The sequence below is a fragment of the Podarcis erhardii genome (assembly GCF_964252035.2).
Source record: "Podarcis erhardii genome assembly, chromosome: 3".
Taxonomy (NCBI): domain Eukaryota; kingdom Metazoa; phylum Chordata; class Lepidosauria; order Squamata; family Lacertidae; genus Podarcis; species Podarcis erhardii.
The window spans coordinates 26,336,217-26,354,966 of record NC_138507.1 but is presented as its reverse complement, the minus strand read 5'-3'; the positions used below and the strand labels follow the sequence as shown (position 1 = coordinate 26,354,966).

At 38.7% G+C, this 18,750-nt stretch overlaps 1 protein-coding gene across 15 annotated transcripts in view; it reads left to right on the top strand.

Annotated features, from left to right (window-relative positions):
* The window catches only part of MYT1L (myelin transcription factor 1 like), a 294,939-nt gene that overhangs the window by 235,016 nt on the left and 41,173 nt on the right, over positions 1-18,750 (top strand). For 14 of the 15 annotated variants that reach the window (XM_081856826.1, XM_081856828.1, XM_081856825.1 and 11 more), the window contains 4 exons: positions 2,426-2,533; positions 6,334-6,545; positions 12,421-12,668; positions 16,307-16,543. In XM_081856826.1, coding sequence (XP_081712952.1) covers positions 2,426-2,533; positions 6,334-6,545; positions 12,421-12,668; positions 16,307-16,543 — 805 coding nt within the window. The remainder of the gene's footprint in view (positions 1-2,425; positions 2,534-6,333; positions 6,546-12,420; positions 12,669-16,306; positions 16,544-18,750) is intronic. The other variant, XM_081856834.1, reaches the window with a different exon arrangement.

Genomic DNA, 18,750 nt, shown 5'->3' with positions numbered 1-18,750 from the left:
CTGATTGAAATCTAAAATGGCACTTCTGGAGAATATCACTGATGATACTAAAATAAGGTGTATCTAATCAGAACCAGGATAGTTTCTTTACACCGTTAAGCTACTAACCTTTTTTTGTTCACGAAGTGCTGTAGATTCCAGTGCATTGTAAATAACAAATTGTGTAGAACTGGAAATTATTATAATTAATTAATTAAATTTCTATACACAGATAGTAAAGTCTTTTAGTATAAAGGACTAAAACAGCAGGATTATTTTCAAATTATCTTAAAATCCACAGGAAGTTGTTGTCTTTTTAATTTGCTTTTGGAGATAGTCCCATTCAAAGCTACAGAAGATAAAAGGATTGGATCCAGACTGAGAATCCCACATAAGTGGGGATAAGCCCCATTGAATTCAGTAAGACTAACTTCTGAGTAGACATGGATTGTGGTTTTCGTGATTTGACCTTCATTTCTATTGAAATCAGTGGGACTTCATTTATGTATGATTTCTTTTAAACCATGCTCTTCCTCCAGCAGAGATATATTCCTCCAGAATATACAATAGCAGCTAATTTTTTTTTTAATTGAAAATAAAAACATTTAAAACTCAACTCAGCAGCAATAAATAATATAACTGGCTCCAGAGTCAACATCAACCAAAAACCTGAAGGCCTAGACAAACCTGCCCTTAAATATAGCTAATGTGAAGGGCAACCAAATTTCATTTTAGTTATTGCTGACTTTTCACATTGATTTCAATATAAACGAAGTTCAACTAGCTTACTCTGGATCCAACCCACTGTAATTGAGCCCAAGAAGTTAAAAACAAATATATCAGGAATCACAGCTAAAGCACCCATGACAGCTGGCCATCCAAACTCTGGTTAAAAACTTCCAATGAAGGAGAGTCCACCACCTTAAATGAAACTGTAAAAAATATTGACCCTGCTTAATGTCGATGGCTTTGACAATAGCACTGGGGAAAACTGTGGGATTATTAAAACACCATGTCTCAGATCCATGGCTTTTGAGACATCAAGGAGTACTGTTTGGCACTCCTCTTTCCGTCTGCATTATTTTATTTTCCATTCCTGGCCCCTTCTGCCATGCTCCCTAAAAGATATCTACTTTGAGAATGGGTGTTGCTGGTTAGCAATAGTAATCTCTTGCTAAGAGGCATGGAGGATGTCCGAATGAATGAACTCCAGTGGTCATGTCACCTCAGTGCATGCCATGTAATCCATGGAAGAGTTTAGGAAACATTGTCTACTGTATCGTGTCTTCTCTTAAACATTTCTATGGCTTTATGATTTATTTTTCTCCTATAGAGAGGGGAATAACTTTCTAGATCTCAGGAAGATTCAGAGTGAAGTTCTGTTCAGAATTCTGCCATAGAGTGTATTGATTTCCTCTGTAGAAATTTTGAAATCAGATAAGCATATTGCAAACTATGACCAGATAAACAACTTTTCCTTTACCTCGTCATAATGTTCATATATATGCTACTTCCAGTGTGTTGTTTATTTTTCTCATAAACTGTTTTCTAGCAGAAGCAGAACTGTCATTATATGCTCAGCTCCATAGCTCCTGTATCCTCATGATTCTGGGTTCTTTCCAAGGCAGCTTTCCATCCATTTCAGCAGCAAGCAATATCTTCACTTATAGGCTAAATTCTATTTTGATTTACAATTGGCACAGCTTCATTTTGCAGGTCAGCCCTAACCATCTTTACCAGTTGTTAAGTCCTGAATTCAGCAAAGCTTATGTTCAAATAAGCAGCTTCAGGGTTGCAGCCTTAATTTAAAAGCAAAACAATGATTGTGTAATGTGTTAACCTGCGTAATTTGGCCTACACGTCATTGCCACTGAAATACCAGTGTAGTGATATAAATAACAAAGTTTTCCAAAGCGGATAATACTTGTTGGCAATCCTGCCCGACAGTATTGCAAAGTGGAATTTTCAGATTTTCATTCTGTTTGCCTGGCAGTAGTGTTCTCCTGCACATTTACCAGAACACGAAACTGAAGCATAACTTGTGACCTATCAAGCTGATTGCAGCTCACCAGCTATTTATGGTGGTTAATCAACAGCTCATTAAACTTTTGTTTTTTGCAGAAATTGTAGAACGGCTAAAACGGTAATATTCAAGTACCTGGCTGGCATGCCGCAATATGTAGCTTGGAAAGTATGTTTGGCTTGGTGGGTCACACGTTTCACAGAACTTTTCTTATGTACAGTGGGATAGGAAGTTTTTTGTTTTTTTTTAATGATGTCAGCCCTGTGTCTTTAAAGGCTAGAGTTGTGCATCGAAGAGGAGTAACGCAGGGCATCAAAAAGCAGATTATTTTGTTCCTGGCAAGCTTCCTCCTTATATTTACTAAGAAGGGCTCTATGAAGCTATTCAGGACACGACAATTACATTTTCTTTCTGTAATTGCAGCCTCTCGGGATGTCCTATTGCTGCAGCAGAGAAACTGGCTAAAGCTCAAGAGAAGCATCAGAGCTGTGATGCATCCAAATCAAACCAGGCATCAGATCGTGTCTTGAGGTATTAAGAGTTGCTCTCACACTTAATAGCGTATACCAGATTAATTGCATAATAAGTTAGCCTGAGCACTAAAAAAAGAAAAAGAAAAAGTATACGACCCTTGAAGAAGTGTTTAGAATTAGGGCTTCTGGATCCTGTTCTCAGCATTTATCTGCCTACCAATATACCCTGGGGGTGGGTGGGTTAATGTTTTTTTGGCAAATATCAATAAAGCTGAAAAGCTCATTTTTGTCTTAGGCATTGTTTGGTGTAAAGCTGCCTGCTGGAGTTCTGAAACTAAGAACAGTGTGAAAAAAAGTTGATATCTTTGGGAAATAAACTAATATTTACCGGTAAGTCTTGTTTTTTCCAGCAGGCGTTTACTAGTAAATATCAGTTTAAATGAAAACCAGAAGCCCTATTTTTCAAAATTTTAGTTTGCCAGTATGGATTTCTAATTCAAAAGTATTTTCATTCTTAGATTTAACAATGAAAAGCACCCACTGAGGTTTAGTTGGCTTCTTATTCTCTCTAAAAAGAATGATAAAGTTACACCATCATATGGCTTACAGTTTTATTGCTGCCAATAATTCATGATTCATCTCATTCCTCAGGAATACAATTTGTCCTGTGCAGAACCTATAAGCATTTCCTTGAAGCAGTTACCTTTCTTGGCAATCTTGAGAGTCAGGATCCTAAGGCTATGTCCTGTGCTGTGTAGGTCACCCAACTGCTGTAATATTTTCTAATTAAATGCATATATGTAATGTACACAGCATTCCCTAGGAAAAAAGAGAGAGTTTTCCTATGTTTTCTGTCAGGAAACTAGTTAATTGTAAACATTAACAGAATGGCTTCACTTGAAGGTACAGATTTAGATTCTGCTTTCCTCTCTCACAGTGACATGTCTAATGACCATTTTTAGTGGCCTCATGATACTGGATCATCTGAAAAAAAACCAGCCAAAACTCAAGCTTAAAGCTGAGGGTTTGGTCAAAACATGCTGGGCTATTTTGGATTAATTTCCACGTGCATTTACGACTTACAGTGATGTCAAAAGCAAACCCACAAACGTGATGTCTGAAGCTACATTTAGAGTGCCTTCAGATCTCTCATTAATCCAATGGCAATGCAAATCCAGTGGCAAAGACATTTTAATAATATCGTCCATACACAAAAGAAAGCGGGAATCGTGTTTTAGCCTAGAAATCTTGTGGTGGTTTTTACTACTAATGATGTTTCTAATCTTCATTCAAATGGTATTTGAAAATGCACTTAGTACTGCCCTGGAACTGCAGGTTTTGTTGCAAATCACTCCATAATCTGGAAGACTGAAAATGCAAAGCACGGCAAAACTTGCTAATAGTGAATGCCACTATTTGAAAGCCAAACACTGCAGAGTTTCCCTGGTATTATTTTTTCCTGGCTTCTTCTACAGTCTAAAAATGGGGGGGGGGTGATAGTTAAATTAGGCACAGACATCACATATGTATCAGTGTGCTTTCCCCTTGCCATTAGAAAAACAGGATTATTTTTCCAAAGAAGAAGCATGACTGATTTTGTTCATCATTCAGAAATACAATGTGAGTTTACAGATTTAGGGTTTGGTGTTCCACATACTCTTCCACTTCAGATACAATTTTTTGGGGAAACTCCTTTGTTGATCAAAATAACAATACCACAGATAAGACTCTTCCGTGGCAGCTACCAAGAGGAACAGAACAAAGCTGGCCATTGCTTTTGAACCAGAATTTCTTTAGTGCAAAGTCAAATGCCATGCAAAGGAAGCCTCTTATAAGAAGCAGCACCTGAGCTTTTGACAGATTCCTCAAATAGATGTTTTGGCACTTTTGCTTTTGCCGCTGGGACTGTCATGCCTTTCAGATCTTGATAGGTGATCTGAGTTACATTGTCACCTCAGATTTGACTTCTCCGCTGCCTTTCTCCTGTAAGAGCTCTTAAGATGAAAACTCAGAAGCTCGCCCTGTGATATTTGTGCTTGCTAAGCACGTATCGACTGCTGTTATTACCTTCAACTTGATTTCAAACAGAGTAACCCATAAGAAGCGCCCACGTTTTTTGGGGGCTTTTTGCTGCACACCTTGACCTAAAGATGTGTCCTAGCAGCAACAACATGCTTCTGCCTTTTTGTCTTCAGGCTGAGCAAAATGGTGGTGCCTTTGGCATCCAGAACTGAAGCCTGGTTACTTAGGATTTCCCACAGAGGTGGTGCTTCCTGGGGAAATATTCCTTTTGCACTGCAAGTGGAGTAGGATACATTTTTAAAAGCCTTTTGAGAAGAAATCTGATTTACAGAATATGTGATCCAGTGTACAATTAGTATTTGTTTTGACGGCACAGTATCTGAATTCTATTTCCATAGTTTAAAGCAGCTTTTTGCTTTACTGATCTTGGTTCTGTGATTGCAGAACACTGTTGGGCTCTGTTCTCTCAGAAGTAATTTTCCACCCCAGCATGTGAAATAAAATCAAAGTGGATGAGTAATAAAATATTATTTATACATACATATCTTTTACCTAAATTCCAACGAAATAATACTTTGGAAGTCTAAAAGTTTATGGTTATGTAACATTTCTCACATTCACTTTGAGAGGCACAAAGCCAACCTATATTATTAGACCATCTTATTAAACAAACTAATACGTAACAGAGCTCCCATCCATGATAGTGCAGTTGAGGCTTTCCTTTAACAAATTTACAAATTTACATTGGAGCAAATCTGCTATCTGTATTTTATTTCAGCTTGGAAGGGTTTTTTTACTTATATATATATATATATATGATGTTTTTAAATTTTGCATTGTTATATATTTGCCATTTTATGATTGCAATGGGGAAGCACTTAAAATGACATTGCCACAATTATCAGGGATGAGTTTGTCCCATCACCTTTGAAGAGACGTGAGTTGGTCTCTTCCGGGGAGGGGTTGTGGGAAGCTTCTAATTTTATACACAGTATTACACACCATATTGTTGCAATAATGAGTTCCCAGCAATGCTAAGGTCAACAGCAGTTGAAATAAGACCATAGATATTGCAAAGAAACAGCAAAATAGTCAAATCACAGAACTTTAAAAAGGTCTGTTTGATCTCACCACACAAGCCTGCTAATATGGCATTTTCCTTTTCTTAATGGTAGGTGAGAAAAAAGTATGTATAAAGGAGGCATGTCAACCATTATGCCCTCTTGGGGAGCTGAAAAGACTGATGGTGCCAGCACTAACCAGTTCAAAATTTTAGTGCTGTTAAATGTAGGTCCAGTGGCAGTATAGTTCAATGAGTAGACTTCAGGAGGTTGGTGGACGCACTAGATATCAAAGCACATGTGGACTCATTGCCCACACCTTGATCATCCTAGATTTAGAAATAATTCCGGGGCAGGTAGGCCCTGGAATTGCTGTTGCTCTAAAACTTATATGCACATGTAATATGCTCAGGTAACTTTTGCTATCTCCTTGCAGAGATGCTGTAATTATGCTCCTCCCCTTATTGCCTCACATAGCAAGGGAACATACCTGTGTGTGTGTTGGTGTTGGTGTTGTTGTTGGTTTAATAGGACCCATTTGCCTATTTCTTTTGCTATTAGCCACTTGTAGTGTAATTATAATTTGTTTTCTCTGGGCTTTTGTTGAAGGAAGGTGTCCTGCTAAAATACAACTTAAGCGCTTAAATAAATACATAAATGTATTGCTGCTGCTTGTGTGTAGTAAACAAGCTGAAAGAAGTGTTACTATCAAGGTTTCAAATTGTGTATTATCTGTCTAACACACTGTACGTGTTTGTTTTTGTTTAATTTCTAGGCCCATGTGTTTTGTTAAGCAGCTGGAGATCCCTCAGTATGGCTACAGAAACAATGTCCCCACCACAACACCCCGCTCCAACTTGGCCAAGGAACTAGAGAAATACTCTAAGACTACGTTTGAATATAACAGTTATGACAACCATGCATATGGCAAGAGAGCCATAGCTCCCAAGGTGCAATCAAGGGATATTTCTCCCAAAGGATATGATGGTATGAGGTGCACACTCTTTAATCATCAGAAACCAATCTGCATCTAACAATGGTGTGGATTGTACAGACCGTATCTGAGTATTGTATGTGTTCATGCCTATGTAATAGAGCGGAAGTCTATTTATCTCACCTGCCTGCTTGGTAGTAATAAAAATGGTATGGTTTCTGCATTTTTCTATATCAGAAATTGCAGCCTTGAGACTCACAACTGCTTCTGCTTCTGCGGCCCAATCCATTAGGCCGAAAAAGTTAAGGCACAGGTCAATATCACTTGGTCCTTAATTACACAAGGTTGACATAAAAACGACTTTGGCCAACAGTAGGTAGGTTGCAGAAAAGCAACAAGAATAAGGATGTGTTTTTGTTTTGTTTTGTTTTAAAGCAGATAAGCAGACTTCTGCTATATTAAGGGAATTCTCTTCATTTGATGATGGTGTTGCCTGGAACTTTTCATGAAAGCATGTCAAAAACTTTATATCATGCTGGATTTTGGATTGCTTTGTGTCCCCCCCCCCCCAAATCATGTCTAATGATTGAGTTTGGTGGATTATTGTTATTAAGTTTGCAATATAAATGGGCAGTGGCCCCAGGCCATGTAGTTTAGCGTCCATTTTAATGTCTAGGAGAGCCAGACTTATGGGTTATGTAATGCCTTGCTAACTCACAAAGATAATGTGCTTGCTCTCTGAGGTTTGAGAAATGGAAATGTGTTGAACTTAGCTGCAGTTCCAACACCTTTTGTTAGTCATGTTAATTATGGCCCTAATATATTACCAAATTCTTGATGGGTGGTTTTTGGGCTGAGGGAGGGTAGTGCTGGAAAACCTGTAATTATTATATATCACCTGATTCTGCTGATGACTCTACTTTGGCGGGGGGCGGGGGGAGTGTAATGATTGTGGAATATAGATTAGCACCAAGACTTCACATGATTACTAGACCTTTGTGGGCAGAAGGAGGGAGGGGAGATGTGTGCCATGTTTTCAATTCTGTTTTTTAATACACAACATGTCAGTGTAAAACAATCCGGTTCCTAGCAGTGAAGAAGAGGTACAGAAATGTCCAAGTGACAATCTTAACCATAGTACAAACAAATCCACTATAGACCTAACATCTTGGAACAGACATAGAGTGAGATTGGTGTGCAAAGTAGCGAAAGATGTACGAACTGGAGCACGCTCGCATCGTTTTGTTGCGAGGCAACCTTCAAGGTATAAGGTTTTGTAGAAAAGGGGGTTGTAAATTCTTTAAATAAAACAAGAGACTTCTGTTGCCTGTTTAGGCATACTAGCAGTATCCAGAATAACAGATGACGCTTTGAGCAATCGTGTGTTTGGACTGTACCAAAATTCTGTGTAGACAAAGTGGGAGGTGTGCAGTTTGCCCAACTTTCTAGGTGCATCATGGTGAAGACGGCTTGAGTGTTTCTGGGACCTGTTTGTATGGTAATTCTGCATCCCTTCCCCACCCACAGCCAATCCAGACATAATTTAGATGATAGTTCACATTATACCTGGAGCAGCACTGTGTTGGAATACAGAGCACTCCCTATCCAGCTGCTCACAACACAAGGTGCCCAGCAAAAGGGGGAACCAGACAGGTGTCAGCATGTGTGAGTCTTGCCAAGATCCTGAGGCCTTGTCAACTGGGTGAGAATGCCAGGTGCCAATGCCGATACGCATATTTAGACTCCACAACAAAATTCTGTAGTAGTGTTGTTTTTGTATGTAACAAACATAGATATCAGGTTCCATTTGTTGGACTGATTAGTACAGTGCTCTCTTGTTATTGGACAAGATCTTAATTTATCTTAATTTGGGGGAAGACATGAAACGCAGGTATAAGACACATACACACCCATCTTCTGAGTTCTTTTTTATTCTAAAAAAATAAAAACAAAGGATGAGTATATAGTGAAAAACAAGTCTACAAAGTCTGTTATCTGACAAACTATGGTAACGCCTCGCGCAAACCCTTTTTCTCTCCAGTCATGGATTTCATTTGCAGAAGCAGGGCAATAAATGGCATGCTAGCCATGATTTTGCTTTCTCATGTCAGTTTATACACAAATTTCATAAAACCGGTATGAAAGAGTTTTTGAGGAACTAGTAGGGTTTTGAAAGGGATTACAGCTATTGTGTGTATGCATTGAAGCCTTCACACACAAGAATTGGCATGGATTATGTCTTCATAGTTTGTATAAATTAAGGTGTAGTCAGGACCAAGGAATTACCCTTTCAGGACCTCAATTCACTAAAGAATTTAAGCATTTTTAGGGGAGGCCAGAAGCCTAAGAATGTGCTTAAGGTGTAGGCTTATTCCATGAGGATTTGTTGAACTGGATTGTCAGTGATGGAGAACATCTAAATGGGGCTTATCTGCACTGTGCAAGGTGAGAGAGCATTTTATTAATAAGTATGAACTGAAGTTGGCCTGTATTGTATGTGAGGCATAAAAAGGTGTAGTGATGGTTACTACAGTAGTTCTATTGATGTCAGTGTTGAAAGTATAAAGTGGCTAATAGGCGCCATCCAAGACATTTTGCTGCCTGAGGCAGAGCAGCAAATGGTGGCACTCTTAAAGTCAAGGTGCATAGTAACCAAGACTGGCCAAGTTATTTTGGCCCATGATGCAGAAAATACCACAAGCATCTCTCCCTAGCAAAAAAAAAATTGACAAGAAATTATTTATTTTCTGTCCTTTCTTGACAGCCAAACTCAGCCACCTGAGTCAGCCACCTCACTCTGCCTAATAGTAGGGTCAACCCTCAATTAAAGGATTTGTATCCAACAAAGTCATTGAACATGACAAATGACTTCTGCTCACACATTGGAACTTTTCCTCCCCTTGCACAGATACACCCGAAACCTGCTCTCAAAGGTTAGGAAGAGCAGATTGGGCAGGAGAGGGGAGAGGGAGAGGAAGTTCTGTTGCATGAACAGTATTTGTTGTTCTCATGCAGTCACACTGTTGGATGCAACCTTCAGTCCTGACACAAATTTCTTCTCTTATCTATTCACTTGTATTTAGAATTAAGCAAGTAAAGAAGATCACTGGATGAGAATAACTATAATTCCATCAAAACACAGCCTAGTTAGGCAGAAGTACCTGGATTTAATCCAACCAATGTTGTGACTGCCTGCTGGTGCTACTAATAAGTAGTCTATATACTAGCAACAAGCTAGTATATAATACAGAAGTAAGCTTTTCCTGGCCCAGGGAACTTACATTTGACCACTTCTGTACAACATAAATAGATATGATTGTGATAGTCATATCCTTATCACCCCTTCTCCTTATATTTTGTTTAAAAATATGTGCTTAGCCAGTTCCTCATCACATCACTCTAGGATGGGTTACAACGTAATTGAAAACTACAACAATTTGAAACAATTATGAGACAATAAAAACAGAACTCTAAAATTCAGTCATGGTTCAGTCACAAACTGAAGCAACGGCCAACTTTCCATAACTGTACTTAACAACCCATAAATGTCTGGGCAAATAAACAGACCTCTCTCTGGTGCCAAAATGCCATAAGGCAGACATGCTTCCAGGGAAGGGACAGTCTACAACTGGGGAAGGTGTCAACACAGAGAATGCATTTCTTTTCAAGTCTCAAGCAAGCAACAAAAGTAAGGGGTTTATTGAGCTCTGGCTGGACCTTTATGGTTGATGATGGGCTGTGTTCAACTTGGCAGATCATAGGTCGTGCAACAGAAACAAATAAGGGACTGTATACAGAGAAGTTAGAGGTTTAATAACAAGGAAATGAGGAATGACTTGGGGAAAGTCAAAAGGAGTGGAAAGAAGAAACAAGTGTTTTTTGGAATAAGATTTGTGCTGACATTCTTTAAACCTCATTCTTTAAACCTCAGGTTTTTTTCTTTGAACATTTTTACTATTGTACACAAAACATTTGTTCTGTCCCCATGAAATTGTGTCCTGTGTGCTTGTAGCAAGCAGATGTATTTGGCTATATAGATAATACACCAATGGATCTCTGTAGAGTTGGTGGCATATTGGTTGTTGAATTGTAATTTTCCATTATGTTGATGTCGGAGATGGAAAAAGAAATATAGTCTAAAGTATTTTTGTAGTGTATGAGGTGAACCTGAGTTTTCTCCTCTTCAGACATGCCCCAACACTACCCCCATAGCATTCATATTGTCAACAAATTATATATTGAGCCATATTGATTATTTCAGTATTACAGGGACAAATTATGGGTGAAGCTGTTCTCTGAATGTCTAAATATCTGTGATTATTTTAGTATCTGGAAATTAAACATCAGTTTATGGTGCCAGATGATTAAAAATGAAAATTGAGCAAAGGGTTTGGCATCTTAACTGAGGAATGTTTGAGCTTTTGTTAATATTGAGCCATAGCTTGTGTCAAAGTTCATCAGAAAAAAAATGTCAGGTGACCAATGCGTGCTCAGAACATAAAGTTGTGACAGTAAGGAGGGTCCTTTTTAAAAAATAAATAAATAAATGATATTGGTATAGCATGCAAAAAGGCACACAACTTAGATGCCTAAAATCAAATGGTTTGAATCACCATGACCACTTCTAAAACAGAGAGACTGCCTGGGCCAGTGAAGCTTAGGATCTATTTATGCATAGACTTTTGTCGGACCCAGACATTGCTTTGAAACTCCCATCCTTCCCTCCATCTGCACCATGCAAAACTAGATGTTGATATGGAAGTTTTGTGAAAAGGCTCTTCGGGACAGACAAAAGACAGCACTTCTTCACACAGGGCATAGCTAAACTATTAGATTTGCTCTCACAAGAGGTAGTGATGGCCATGAACCTGGATAGCTTTAGAAGATGCATAGACCAAGTGTGTAGAGGTCCTTACTTGTGAGCTTCCTGTGCGGAAAGAATGATGGAGTAGATGGTCCTTTAGCCTGATCCAGTACCTTTCCCTTCTGTTCTTGTCTCCTGAGGCGTTTAGAAATTAAATAGTCATTGCAATTGGCAGGGGGAGGGGCTGGGTTCAGATCAAAACCATAGAACTGGGCTAGGAAATTTTACCCCTTAACGCTGTGCCACTTTCCTGATTATATTCTTGCCCCAATACCATCTATTTGCCCCACAGGCAAAACTTTCAGGTACCATGGTTTTTGACATTACATCTGAACCAACCTTTGTATATTAGACGCTGTCAAAAAAAATATTATGTCAAGACATAATAGCTTTTAATATTACATAAACAGTTGGCTGGGTAGGTGAGAAAGGAATTCCAATAGTTCCAGGTTCAGCTCATGAGGGGATGCCTTCTTAATGTACTGTTTAGGTAGCAACACTTTCAAAGGCAACACAGAGGAGATCAAGCATATTATCTTCTCAGTGAGCTTCTTTTCTGTCAGCCCCCCCCCCCCGAAAATAGTGTGAATTAGGAGCTTTGTGCAAGTTCTCCCGTTTTCCTGGGGCAGTGCATTCCTTTTTCTCCTGCCAACAGTTAACAGTGTGTGTGTGTGTGTGTGTGTGTGTGTGTGGTTTTTGTTTTTTTAAAAGCCCTCCTTATAGTGCATTGTGCACATTTTGCTTGCTATAAAACTGATCTGAGTGTCGCTGCAGAATACTCTGGAGATTATCACTCTGCTTCTTTTCAGTATCACATCCAGGTTTCTTGTGCAAAAGAAGCCACACTCAAATATCATAAAATTGTCAGGAGCGGTTCCTTTACACACACACACACACACACACACACACACACACACACACACACCCCTTGGGTTTCCCCCTCCCTTAATAGTCTTTGCAGTTCCTTTTGAACACCATTCTCTGCAGATTGCATTGCTTTTTTACATGTACGTACCTAAGTGCCAGCCCTTTTGAGTCATCCTTGTCATATTTCCTTCCCACAGCAAAACGTTACTGTAAGAACTCCAGCCCAACTAGCAGCACAACAAGCAGTTATGCCCCTAGCAGCAGCAGCAATATGAGCTGTGGAGGAGGCAGCAGCGCCAGCAGTACCTGCAGCAAGAGCAGCTTTGACTATACCCATGACATGGAAGCAGCGCACATGGCTGCTACTGCTATACTGAACCTTTCCACTCGTTGCAGGGAGATGCCTCAGAACCTCTCCACTAAACCTCAGGATCTCTGTTCCAGGGTAAAAACAAACAAACCTGTGCCTCTATATCTCTATGTATATTTGTTTGTTGAATGGGGAAATGCATAACGCTTTATTGTCTGCACTGGCATCATACTAATCATCTATGATAAATACAGCAAGAGCTTCCAAGGATGCTTAATCTTGTTCTCCATATAAATTCTAGCAGTGACATCTTGCAGCTTTGCTATGGTAGTCCAGCAGCAACCATCTGATATGATCTAGCTCAGAATACAGTGTTTAAAAAACAGGGTGGAAACGAATAAAAAGCCTGCTGTTGTTGTTAAATGTTTCCTTAACTGGTGAGGTCTGCGGAGACTACAAAGGTTATGTCAGCTGAATTCACTGAACAGTCTGTGCTATAGCTTTAATGTGCTTATTGGTGTATTATTATTTTTTTTACTTAAATTATAATTTGGCAATGGATTTGTTTTGCATGGCAAGTACGAGTGGTTTGGCACAGCAGAATTAGACTCCTGAGTAGGCCTACTTTTATAATGTGTGTACAAATAAACATTAGCAGGGCAGTAGGAAGATTAGTGACTTCGCCTCACAACTTCAAACTTCAACCATACTCCATCTTGTATGTTGCGCGTCTGTTTTGTGTGGTGCTTGTGTCTCCCTGGAAACTGCTACGTCCAGTGATAAATATTCACTTAATAGTGTCTTGAACATATTGAAAAATCTGACCTAAGATTATACAGATTTATGCTTAGAAATTAAGAAATGTGTCTTGAAATGCATGTTTGGGTTTAAAGGTGGGCCCTGAGTCTGAAAAGGTTGAAGACTTACTGAAGGTAGATGTTCCATTTCCATGGAAAGTCTGCGACTAGCCACTTTTTTAAAAAAATAATTAAGTACATTTATTTACAGCTTAATATTTCAAAAAACTTTAAGCCATGATCTAAATTCTTGGAAGCAATGGAAAACATTTTAAAAATACATTCTTTTGCTTTCATGCATTAGTGTTTTGATGTTGTTTAAAAACTGTTGTTTCCAACCCTGACCCTAAGGAACATTCTATGTTAGCAACTAAGGCTTGTTTTCCACATTCTTTGGTGTGGGACTTGAAAATAGCTTTCTGATTTCTCACTTCTGAGAATCTCCCCATGGTGGTACTTGAGATCTGAGGGTTCTGCCCATGTTGAATGACACATCAGTAGTGGGGACTCGGAATTACTGCTGTTCGTCCTGTTGCTAATAAGCATGCAAACTCAGGTAGCCCCAAATACCAACTGTTTCCCATTGGAAGTTTGGGAGGAGAAAAGAGATCTATACTTAGGTAGGCTTCCCAACAACATGAGGAGCTAACGCAGACCTACTGACTAATCAAAAGGCCTGTTTTGCTCGTGTATCTGTACACAAAGATGGGAACTAGCTAGTCAGAACCACATTTCTTACACAGAGCTAGGCATGGAGGAGAAATCTGCCAAACCTGTACTCCAAAGCAGACTCACCTGATTCGATCCGGGAGAATCAACATATCTGGATCATGCATCCAGCTTGGAATCCACAATCCTTTATGAGGGGCGACTGAGGGCTGCTCTTCTAAAAATGATTTTTGCCCTTTAAAACTGGGTTAAAAATAATAATGTTTATCTAGCCACCCAAAGCCTAAGTGTCAGGTTCCTTGACACCCCCACACTTCAAATGCGGTAGAGTAAGTACAAATACCTGGAACAAATACTCAGGTGCTAAAAAAAAAAACCCAACCCCACACCATGTGGATTTTAAAAGACGTCCCCTTAAAAATTCACCTAGAAACGGGACAGGATAGACTTGATTCTACCCTCACGCAAAACTGGGATGGATTGAACTTAAGTCTGTCTGTCCGTCACTAATGCTGAGAGACCTTAGTCTGAAAATATAAAGCTATCCCAGGTGTCTTCAGTAGCCCTAGTATGCAGCTCAACACAACACAGTAGTGCTGCACAGCCTGACACCATTTTATAAGTGTTAGTGAACACTTAATAGATTAACAACCACTTGGCAAAGCCTAAAGGAACTAATTACAAAAAAAAGCAATCCTTACAATTAGGACCGTGTACTTAAATAATTTATTCAGTCTTAAAAAAAGAAAAGAAATAAGACTCTTAAAAAAAAAAAACATTGTGAAGAAATTTCATCTTTACAAAAAAAAAAAGTTCAGAGAGTTAATGAGATGTTGCTTGTTTAAAACCATTTCCCAGCAAAACTATGCTTCCTTCATGAGACCACTAGATGGCTATACAAACAAACACTCAGAGGGTGAATCAAACCAAGTTTTTGAAGCTATAAGTGAACTTTGTGTCTGGCAAACATATTCTGCTTTTTGCAGAGAAAATTTCTTTAACAAAAGATAAAGATAAATGGATAATACAGCTTATCCAAAAAGTAGCTATTAGAAATAATTAATGTCAATTTAGAGAAAAGGAGAAAGCTTTTGTTTTCATCTTACTTGAATTCATTGCATTATTATACAGAAGAGAGGAAAACCTATTTTTCCCTGGCATGTAATATTAATCCAGTTTAGGTAGAAGAAATTTAAGTAACATCACTGGGAGATGTTGCATTTTCTTTTTTAAAGTTAAAAGAGGATTCCCCTTTCCCCAATGTTTTCCCTTTTTATTAAAATCGAAATGGTACTCCTGGGAAGGTAAATGCCACACCAAATCACCATCAAGGAAATAATCAAGTTTGGTCTATTAAAAACAGTATCCAAGCAGGATTGTGATGTATGATTTTTCTAGGTAATAAGCATGGGGAAAATATTTTCTCTTGGAGTGTCTTCTGAAAGCTTTTATTACTGTAAGGAAAGCAGGTTGCTAGAACATGAGGAAGCAGAGCCACGCTTGAAATAAGATTTCTTGGGAGAAGGGTCTTTCTCTCTTAAAATATAAATTGCTGTGTGCATTTTGGCTTTAGGAAAACAGAGGCTTGAAGGTGTGTATAGTGTGTGTGTGTGATATTTTTGCTTCACTTGCAAAAGGAAATAAAAGAGGGAGAAGGAAAGGTAGAAAGGCGGAAAGAAAATGCCTCACTTTCCCAGCACACATCCTGAATCGCTGCAGGGAATGTCAGTACCAGTTTCATTTCCCCAAGCTGAGATGATTATAAAGGAGGACTTTGTAGAATGTAAAGGCAGTTTATCACTGAATGTCTGTGATGGGGTGTCTGTGTGGTTTGAATACATTTCCACTTTATATGGAGGTGGCAAGCACAGTACAAAGAGGCTTATGGGGGCCAGTCCCATGAAACTGCCTGTTGGTGTTACTGGTTGAGAATGGTATGTTTTTTGTGTTTTTTGTTTAGTACTTAAAACTTCTCTTTTCTGATTCCACAGTTGCTAGCATTTGAAAGGTTTGCTGATATTTAACGTTTAAGCTTCTGTTGTTGATTGCTCACCTAATTAAGGCGCTCCAGGCCATATCAGATTCATATTGTTGTTAACTCAAAGAACTAGACATGTCAAGGAGTTAAAATCAAGGCAGCAGAATTTGCAACAAGAAAATGTTTTGCAGAGATTATACAGCAGTATTGCCAGGAAGCAGAATTGTAAATGGAGCACTCCTTTTGGTTATAACTCTGTATGTGCTGGGAAATAATTGATGACAACAAACTGAACTCTATACACTTGGCACGTGTGTGTTTTTAAACAGAACCCTGATATGGAAGTTGATGAAAATGGAACGTTAGACTTGAGCTTGAACAAGCAGCGGCAGCGAGATGGCTGTTGCACCATTTTGACGCCCCTAGAACCAATGTCGCCGCAACAACAGGCTGTGATGAATAACAGGTGTTACCAGCTGAGTGAGAGTGACTGCTGGGATTTGCCGGTGGACTACACAAAAATGAAGCCTAGTAGGATAGATGAAGATGATTCAAAAGAAATCAGTGTATGTCTCTTTCATGCTTTCTTCCATTGAATTTCTAAGAACTGGTGGTGGTGGTGGTGGTGGTGGTGGGGAAATGATTTACCCACAAGCGGCTATGGTTGACATTTGATCAAATATTTTAACTAGAAATTGTTGTACTAACCATGTGCTCATTTTCCATATCCTTCTGATTTCCATTGCAGAAATTCAAGGTATACTTTGGTTATCTAAGTTCAATTTAGAATGAACACAGGGGACTGCAGTTTTGTGCAACTAACTTGCCTAGCTTATCAACTTTGGTTGTCATATTCAGGGATATTAAAGAATGCTTTGCTAACAGAGCAGAAGGCATGTCACATAGATAGCCTATTTTTTTGTCCTTATACTGGAAAAAGCTGTTAGCCATTCACCATAATGGAAAAAAAGTAAACTGCTTGGGATTATTTCTGTGTTCTTGTTGCTGTGATGACATTGCAGACATTGAAAGTGGTAGTAAAGAAAGAAGACAAAGAATCTCATTAGTGACTATATTTTCATTACAAATTTCCAAATGACAAAAAAGGTAGAATGTGCTGTGTTTTCCATTGTTGCTTGGAAAGGAGGCTTTTGGTAATCATCGGTGCTGCTTTATTTATGATGATGCTGTTTATCTTTGTTAGGTTCTAACTTTTCCTTAGCACAATTTATAGTCAAGCTTCTGTAATACAGACATGATCTTACAGTCCCAGTCTTTAGTGTCAAGGAATTTGGTGATGGTACATTTTGATTGCCTGATCTTATATGCACTTTTCCTCTGTTCTCATATCAATCTTCGTTCAATAAATGATGGCACAGCTTCTTCTTTTGCGGGGGGGGAACACCTTAAATGAGACATGATGGAATATGCTTTGTATACATTATCACTAAAATAGGAGAAAATACATAGAAGATAGTATATGCAAAGCAAGCAGAAGCAGAACTTTCATATTTTTTATTAGACTGCCATCTACAGGAATTTTTGTGTCCAAGCCTCTCAGCTCATTAATCTGAACATTTCCAAATTCAATATGTGGAGAGCTGTGAATTCTAACCTACAAACTATACTTAGTAAGAACAGTAATTTAGAATTGAGGCATCATTTGTGCATATAACTATGAAATATCAAATACTATGTTTGGATATTTAATTATTTGACTCTGTTATTATGTTTGTGTTTTTCTGGATAATATGGGAGAGTAAAGTCTTCACATATGTTCTTTCTACAAAAAAACCAAACCCAGTGGATTTTTGTACATAACTATTCATAAAATGAGGGTGGTTGATACTGATACCCAAAAGAGCAACTTCACAGAACAAGCATATTGCAATTTCCACCCCAGCATGGTAGAAGTTCTTATACCTACATTCAGAGTTCCTAATTCTTGGCTATTTTTCCATGCTACTCCATATTAGCAAACATCTATATAAAATGTGATTTTGACATTTTGGAGTTTCCCACACAAGGCATTTGAATAAACGAAGGTGAATTCTAAATCGGCAATAAATTCCCTCTCATGCATTCTAAATACCACCACCAAATTTGAAAGTAAAAGGTGGCAATTTTTGGTTGCAGGTGAAAATGACTTCCATATGGCAACCGTTCCTTGTAGCTACTTTATGTAAGAATCTCATCACATGGATTGGGACTGCAGCATGTAAATGAAATACATGCACACCTCTTCTTTGTGTGCAGCTGAGGATGAAGAGACTTCTATGCAATAGGACCTATCCTTGCACAAGTGATAGCAGCAATGTGAAGCTCCCAACAGATGGAATGAACTTTGAGCAGCAACCACAGTGCTGTGGTAGCCTATGAAGCAGCCCTAAATACCTCATAATGGTCGCCACCACATAATAGTCCCACACCCCTCTTTCAGTCCCTAAAATCGATCCCAAAGGATTCACCGCATAATAGTCACAGGGGCACTCAGCACACATTCTCTGTACCAGCCAAAGGCTTGAGGGGAGTGGGTGGGCGAGAGAAACTGCAATGAGTGATGCACCAAAAACAGTTAGTAGCAAATAATAAGCAACAGAAATATAAGTACGTTCATTAATAAAGAATTGTTTCCTCACGTAATGGTTGCGCCTCAGGTTTTTCCTTGCATAATGGTTGTGCCTCGGGTTTTCCTACGCATAATAGTCACACAGCCCTTTTTTTAAAAAGGAAAAATCAGCATTAAAACATGCAACCATTATGCAGTGAAATA